This window comes from Gossypium hirsutum, chromosome D11 (genome assembly GCF_007990345.1).
Source record: "Gossypium hirsutum isolate 1008001.06 chromosome D11, Gossypium_hirsutum_v2.1, whole genome shotgun sequence".
Taxonomy (NCBI): Eukaryota; Viridiplantae; Streptophyta; class Magnoliopsida; order Malvales; family Malvaceae; genus Gossypium; species Gossypium hirsutum.
In genome coordinates this window covers 61,810,262-61,818,598 of record NC_053447.1, presented here as the reverse complement: position 1 = coordinate 61,818,598, position 8,337 = coordinate 61,810,262, and the positions used below count along the sequence as shown (strand labels likewise).

General features: G+C 29.4%; 1 protein-coding gene across 1 annotated transcript; it reads left to right on the top strand.

Moving 5' to 3' along the window:
• The first annotated feature begins 6,445 nt into the window (after window positions 1-6,445).
• LOC107927196 (stemmadenine O-acetyltransferase) lies at window positions 6,446-8,100 on the top strand. Its single transcript, XM_041104685.1, has 2 exons — window positions 6,446-6,602; window positions 6,730-8,100. Exon 2 carries the CDS (start codon window positions 6,877-6,879, stop codon window positions 7,840-7,842), a length of 966 nt encoding a protein of 321 aa, XP_040960619.1. The 5' UTR covers window positions 6,446-6,602; window positions 6,730-6,876; the 3' UTR covers window positions 7,843-8,100.
• Window positions 8,101-8,337: the final 237 nt, after the last annotated feature.

The window sequence follows — 8,337 nt, the reverse complement described above, 5'->3', positions numbered from 1 at the left end:
GTCATTTTTCTGAAATTGGTACCAAAAAAGTCATTAAACCCTAAATCGCCCAAACCCCAAAACCATGCATTGTAAACGTTAAATTATAAACTGCAAACCGTTAACCACAAGCATCAACCCCTAAAACACTAATTAACCTCTTAACATGACTAAAGCGACCTAAACCCCAAACCCTAAATCTTAAACCCTAAACTTTTAAACCCTAAACCAAAAACACCATAACTTACATCATAAACCCTAAACTCAAAACTCTAATATTCACAAAATATTAAACATTATATAATGATTAATCTTAAAACCCTAAATTATATACGATAAACTTTTTAACTTATAATAATCACTGAACCTTAATCCCTAAACTCTCAAACCCTAAACCAAAAACGCTATACCTACATCGTAAACCCTAAACCCTAAACTATAATCCAAAAATAATAAACATTATATAATGATCCCTAATACCCTAAACGTAAACCAAATACGATAAACTAAATATATAATAACCTACATTATATAATGCATGGTTAAGACCAAAACTGTGCGTTTTGGTTAAGATATTTTGCGGCGCTTCCCAAAAAGCGCCGCTAATAATATGCTTTAGCACCGATTTCTCGTGAGCGCCGCTAATTCCAGTATACATCAAGACTTAAACGCAGCGTTTTAGTTAATATATTTTGCAGCGCTTCTAAAAACGCGCCGCTAATAGTATGCTTTAGCAGCGTTTTTCCATAAGCGCCACTAATTCTAATACACCTCAAGACCAAACTCTGCGTTTTGGTGTGCATATCTTGCGGCGCTTATCGCAAAGCGCCGCTAATACTATTATTTAGCGGTGTTTTCTAGTAAGCGCCACTAATTATAGTATACATCAAGACCAAAACGCTGAGTTTTGGTTAAGAAATTTAGCGGCGCTTCTCTAAACGCCCCGCTAATAGTACACTTTAGCGGCGTTTTTAGTTTTCGCCACTAATTCTAGTATACTTCAAGATCAAAGTCTGCTTTTTGGTTAAGATATTTTGCGGCGCTTCTAAAAAATCGCCGCTAATGTTATGCTTTAGCGGCGTTTTTCCCTAACACCACTAATTGTATTATACATCAAGACCAAAACGCTGCGTTTTGGTTAAGATTTTTTGCGGCACTTCTAATAAGCACCACTAATTCTACTATACATCAAGATCAAAACTCTGCGTTTTGGTTATCATATTTTGCGGCGCTTTTCGTAAGCGCCACTAAGACTTGTTTTAGTGGCGTTTTTTGTAAGCGCCACTAATTCTAATATACATCGGTACCAAAACGATGCGTTTTTGTGGAGTTTTTTGCGGCGCTTCCCACAATGCGCCACTAATACTTGCTTTAGCGGCGTTTGCTCATAATCGCCACTAATTCTAGTATACATCAAGACAAAAACGATGCGTTTTGGTCTTGAGATTTTGCGGCGCAGGATGGTAAACGCCGCTAATGATGTTCTTTTACGGCGTTTATTCAGAAAATGCCACTGTATGTCTGACTTTTTGCGGTGTTTTGCAAGAAGCGCCGCTAATGCCAGATATTTAGCGGCGTTTTATTGTTTGCGCTGCTAATGCTCGATTTTTAGCGGCATTTGCCGTCCAAACACCACAAAAGATGCCGCTAAAAGTCTATTTTGGTGTAGTGCTTGTAATACATATATTATATGGCTAGTTTTGTGTATTAATCTAATTCAATTGTATTTATTTGCTAAATTTTAGTACAAAATTTGAATATTTTTAAAATTAAAAGATAAATAATAATTGGCATAAAGTTATATATTGATTTTATTCAACAAAATATTTTTAATTAAATATTTACCTTTCAATACTAATTTAAATGTAAAAATTGGTAAAGTAAGATATAACAAATTTTAATTTAAAAATTTTCAATATTTTTAAAATAATTTAATTATTATTTCTTGAATATTCAAAATTAAACATTAACATATTTTAAAATTGAACAATAATTTTCAGTATTTTTAAACAATTTTTTTATTAAATTATTTAAATTTATTTAATGCTTAAAAAGCATGTTTGCATTATTATAATTAAAAATATGTATTTCAAAAACAAAATATTGTCGTTTTTTTCAATGTTCTTTATGTTCTTTTTTTCAAAATAATATCATAAAATTAAATATAATAAAATATAAAGAAAGGGATAGAAAGTTGAAAAATATTTCCTCGGTGTCTCTTTTATTTTAATATATATGTAACTATCAAAATCTTTGTGTAGAAGTGTGAATAACAGTATTTTATTCAATAACCCCTATTAACTTGACACAAACTTGGACGGATACACGAATCCAACCAAAACACACCAATTTAGTACCCAGTACCTTATCGGATAATTCGAAGCAATAAGTTGACACCCAGTGTCTCATCGGCTAAACCGAAGTAAATTGGTACCCAGTACCTTATCGAATTTATCCGAAGTAATAATTTGACACCCAGTGTCTCATCGACACGAAGTCGAAGTATCTCTGAACTCTTCCAATCCTATGGCATGTCATCTATATCCGACTCAGCCCGATACAGTTAATAAGGTTTCAATTCACTTTTCTAATTCCACAATTATCCAATACTCAATTATCACATAAATCACAATTTCACATACATTCAATTCAATATAAAAAAAGCTAACACTTATCTTATTTACTTACCATAAACATTTAAATCAAAATACAACAATTAATAATTAAATTTGGATTATAGAAATACAAACCAGAATTTTTGAGCTACTCCTCGTCGACTTTATCTTTTCCTTTCTTAGTCGAAGTTTCCGGTACAACGTTAGTTACGGAAATTAAAACAATTAAAATTCATCAATACAATACAATTTCACATTGAATATTTCAATTTTTATTCAACTTTTGTCTAAATTCTAATTTAGTCCCTAAATCGAGACTAACTTTATTTCTTCAAAACTAATTCCATATTTTTCATTCAATTTCCACTTTAGACTAAATTCAACTCTCTAATTTCACTCAAATCCCTAATTTTCAAAAATTTTACAATTTAGTCCCTAATACTCAAAACTTATAATTTATTTTACAATTCAATCCCTTTTTCTTTTCTAACTTAAAATTCTATCAATTTAATCCCAAATACTTAAATTATTCAACATGAACAACGACTAAAAATTCAATATTTTGTAAAATTTCAACATAGGTTAAGTAGTATTTAATACTAGGATTCTAAAAACATAAAAAAAATACAAGAAAAAGGACTAAATTAACTTACCAATTAAGCTTTAAACCCTTGAAAACCCTAATTTTTTCCTTTTTTCTTTCTCTCTTTTTCTTCTCTGTTTCGTTTTACTTTGTTCTTCGTTTTCTTTAATTTATTTTATGTTTTAATTATTATAACAATATAATATAATAATATAATAATATTTACTTAAAAAATAAGCAAGTAATAATTATTATAAATGTATGTATTTAAAAGTTACACATGTCATTACCAATACTACTTGTTAATTTAAGGTTTAATTGATTATTCAGTCTCTTCACTTTTCTCTAATCTATAATTTAACTTTCTCCCTATATGTAATCTAGTCCTTACACCTAATTACTTTTAAATTAAGCAAATTCACCTAATCAAAATCTAATTAACCACACAACTAACTTCGTAAATATTTTTATTAAATATTTACTAATCTATTTTTCGAAAACGAAGACCCGAAAATACACTTTTCGATACCCGTGACTATCGGGTCGTTACATTATCTATAAAATATCATTTGTGCAAAGGAAAAACTTTGAGAATTGTTTTATCGAATAGAGTGAAAAATTTGAAGTTAATTGAATTGACGAGTTTTATTTTTTTTATTTTAATTTGATTTTAAATTTTTTCGAATCAAATCGAGTGAAATCGTTCAAGTTAAATTAAAAATATTAAATATTTCAAATTAAAATCTTGTTATAATATAAATAATTCCATGTTAGAGTGCATAAATTTGAAATTATATATATTTGAAAACTTTTTCAAAGAACAAAAAAGATATTTTAATATGATAAACTTGAATCACTAATTAATTTATTTAGGTCCCAAAATTATTATTTTAGAAAATTTTTAAAATTTTAAATTTCTTCATATATTATTTAGATTTTATTTATAAAAAATTATAATTTTTTTAAAAATATAATTTTTATAAATATTTTGAATTTTTGAAAATTATTTTGTTTTTGTTATAACTTTTTTTAGAGAGACCAATTTGCTCATTTTCAAAATTGAAAGTGATCAAAGGGGGCATTTACACCAACCTGTTATTCGAATTATTTAAGTTATTCGAATTATAAAATTCAACTGACTTGAACTCGGAACTCAAATTATTTATTCGAGTTAACTCGAATAACTCAAATAACTTGATTCGATTACCTCGAAATTCAAATTCTTTTTTTTTTAATTTTTTTAATCGAATCGAGTTTTGCTCACTCCTAAATATAATATCATAGTTATATAAAAGGAGACAAGTTTTGAGAAAAATACGTTTAATTTTTTTTATAAAAATATATTGCATAAAAGTTATATTTATGTAGTTTTATATTTTTAGTTAATTTATGTTTATTTTTATTTTCATATATATATATATTTAATTTTAATTTTTTTACTAATTTACATTTAATGTTAAGGTAGAAATGAATTTTTGTTTATTTTCTTTATTTTGCTGAGGTTTGAAACTAAAATTTTTACGATTTTTTAATTTTGTTTTAACCAAAAGTTCAAAAAAAAAAAACAAGCTTATGATTTTTTTCAAGATTTTTTTTTTAGATTTTGGTTGTTCATTGGTGTAGATATTTCATACAGTATTATTTTTAAATATACATATTTCTTTTATTTATTTAATTAAATAAATTTATTTTATTATAATTATGTTTAAAGTTGATTATTGTTATTATTTATCATTTGAATAGAATTTTAAAGTTTGATATATTTCTTTTTATAATATTTTATTAAATAAAAAATTAATATATTAAAAAAGCACTTAAAGTATCGCATAATGTTTAAGCAATCCCGTACTCATTTTGTAGTTAAATAAGCCTATAATCTATAAATTTAGTCATTTGAACCTTTAATTTTAATTGAATAGGTTTTTATGGATAGCGCGCTTTAGCGCACTCGAATCCACGTCTTCCTATATTGACAACAATGTCCATGTCAATCAAATTAAGATTCAATCGGCATACTTATATGCATGAGTCAAATATTAGAAGGGTTTGTCTAAAAATGAAATTGACCTTAAATTATTTGACACATGTTCACACCCTTTGTTATAATAGACATCGAAAATGGCAATAGAACGGTCACAAAGCAATAAAAAAAGGAAAAGTAAAACATATAGATTTTACGTGAAAATCCTTTCGAGAATAAAGTACTGGCAGAGGAGGAGAAATTCACTGATGTTAGAAATTGAATGATACAAGAGGAGTTCTGACTACATCTATTTAAAGGTTGAAAAATCCTATTCTAATCAATGTTAAATCGAAGAAGTGTAATTCTATACAGATTCTACTTGTGCGACATGGTCCGTACCACGGGAACACCCCCAATCACAACCCCGGTCCAGTTTTGTGCTTAATAGGGATCTATGGCGGGCTTTCGGCCTCTTGTCCCCACAAATCCCCTTATTTTTTCACTATATTTATTTTTTTAACAAGTGACGGGATTCGGTTCACTCAAACTCTAATCCCCTTTTTGACTTATTCACTTCATGAATTCTTTAAAAGTTGGTAGTTTTACAATTTAATCCCTCTTCCAAATATTATAAATGAATATAATTCAATAGATATTTACAACAAATTAATAATGAATATAATTTAATAAATATGTACAACAAACGGGATAAAAACTAATTATAAACTAATTATATATATAAAGTCATATATTAATTGTATTCAACAAGATATTTACTTTTTAATACTAATTTAAATGTAAAAATTAAACATTAATTATAAACAAAAAAAAGACATATAACAAATTTAAATGAATCTACTTTTTTTCGTTCTTCCTTCCTTATTTATTTTATCTAATTCTTATCTAATTCGAAAAAAAAAACTAAACAAAGGGGGGGGAGGGGGGCGAGAGAGTAGTCACAGATATTTGATTGTATCTCGATCTAATCTTTTTCGCCCCATCCCGCGGTAATAACTAGAATTAAAAAATAATTTAATTATTGTTTCTTGATTATTCAAAATTAAACATTAACATTTTTTAAAATTGAAAAAAAATCAGCATTTTAAAATATTTAAATTTATTTAGTGCTTAAAAAGTATGTGTTATATTTTTATAATAAAAAAATTATGTATTACATTTTTATAATAAAAAATAATGTGTATTGCATTTTTATAATTAAATATATGTATTTAAAAAATGTTGTTGTTGTTGTTGTTTTCAATGTTTTTTTTAGTATTTAATCAGCGTAATGTTGCTTTTAAAAAAATCATAAAATTATAATTCTGCCAAAGAAGATGGTTATGGAGGTCGAAATAGTTTCCAAACAACTTATCAAACCCACTTCTTCAACACCTCACCATCTTACAACACACAAGCTTTCCTTTTGGATCAGTTCGTTCCTTCATCTTATTATCTTCCTACGGTATTCTTCTATGTGAACCAAGAAACAAGCATTCCACCAGCTGATATCATTGCCTCCAACTCCATGAGGTCCCAATTGCTTAAGGAATCTCTATCACAAACCTTAACTCTCTTTTATCCATTTGCAGGAAGGATCAAGGACCATCTTTCCATCGCTTGTTGATGAGGGAGCTTACTATGTAGAGGCTAGAGTTAACCTTCCACTTTCTGCATTTCTCAACCTCCCTGATTCATCTTATGTTTCTCAACTCCTCCCTCAATCTAATTGTACTGAAATGAGTGCAGGAGGTTATATAGCCATGATACAAGTCACCACCTTTGCATGCGGTGGCATTGCTATTGGCACATTCCTCTCCCACGTAATTGTCGATGCACCTGCCGCCGCCACGTTTATCAGCAATTGGGCTGCACTGACTCGAAAATGTGGTGAAGAAGCTCCATGTCCGAATTTCGACGCCTCTTTTGTCTTCCCACAGAGTGTGGCATACCCCAGGGACGCAACCTTTTTGGGAATGGTCAACCCATTTGTCAAAAAGGGAATATGGCAGTCGAGGAGAATTGTTTTTGATGCCTCAGCAATAGCTTCACTGAAGGCCAAAACAGCAAGTTCAAGTGTGCCATATCCAACACGGGTCGAGGTTGTTTCAGCCCTCCTCAGCAAGTGTATTATGGCTGCTTCCAAAGCAAAATCTGAGATCCAGAAGTCAACTCTTATAACGCATGCAGTGAATCTTCGTCAAAGGGCTAGACCACAAATCCCAAATTATTCAATGGGAAACTTCGTATGCTTAGCAGCTGCACTAGTGACAGCAAAGGAGACACAGTTGGATAACTTGGTTTGCCATCTAAGGAAAGCAATAGGAAAAATAGACATTGATCTTAATACCGCCCTACAAGGAGATGGTGGATGGATTAAATATTGCGAGAACATGAAAGAGATAGGTAAGGCGTCGCCTGGTACAAATGATAAGATTGATTTTATTGTGTTTAGTAGTTGGTGCAACATGGGTTTTTATGAGATAGATTTTGGGTGGGGAAAGCCAACCTGGGTTTCCTATGCCCCTCAAACCAAATCAGATTCTGAGATGGTGAATACGATTTTGCTGATGGATACAAAGATGGGAAATGGAATTGAAGCATGGGTATTCTTAGATGAGCAGCACATGGTTATGCTAGAGCAGAACCAAGAGCTACTTGCGTTTGGCATCTTGGAACCAAGTCCGTTGAATTTAATGAGTTAGGGTGGGTTTGGATGGACGGTAAAATAAACGCATGGCATCGCATCTCACCGCCCATATATACTTATTTAATACAAGAATAAACAAAGTTAGCAAATGACACATATATACTTATTTAATATAAGGAATAAATAATCCAGTATTTGATACATAAATTGCAAAATACGCAATACATACATTTTCTTTTGTTTCGTTATTATCTATAAAATATCATTTGTGCAAAGGAAAGAGAAACCAATAAACGAAACTTTGAGAATTTTGTAACATTAATTAAGGCTAAATGTTTGATTGAATTGAGTGAAAAATTTTATCATCCTAACTTAATTTGAAATTTTTTCGAATCGAATCGAGTGAAATCGATCGAGTTAAATTAAAAAAATTAAACATGTCAAATTAAAATTTTGTTATAATATAACTAATATCATTTTAGAGCCCATAAATTTGTAGTTAAATAAGCCTTTAATCTATGAATTTAGTCATCTAAACCCTTAATTCTAA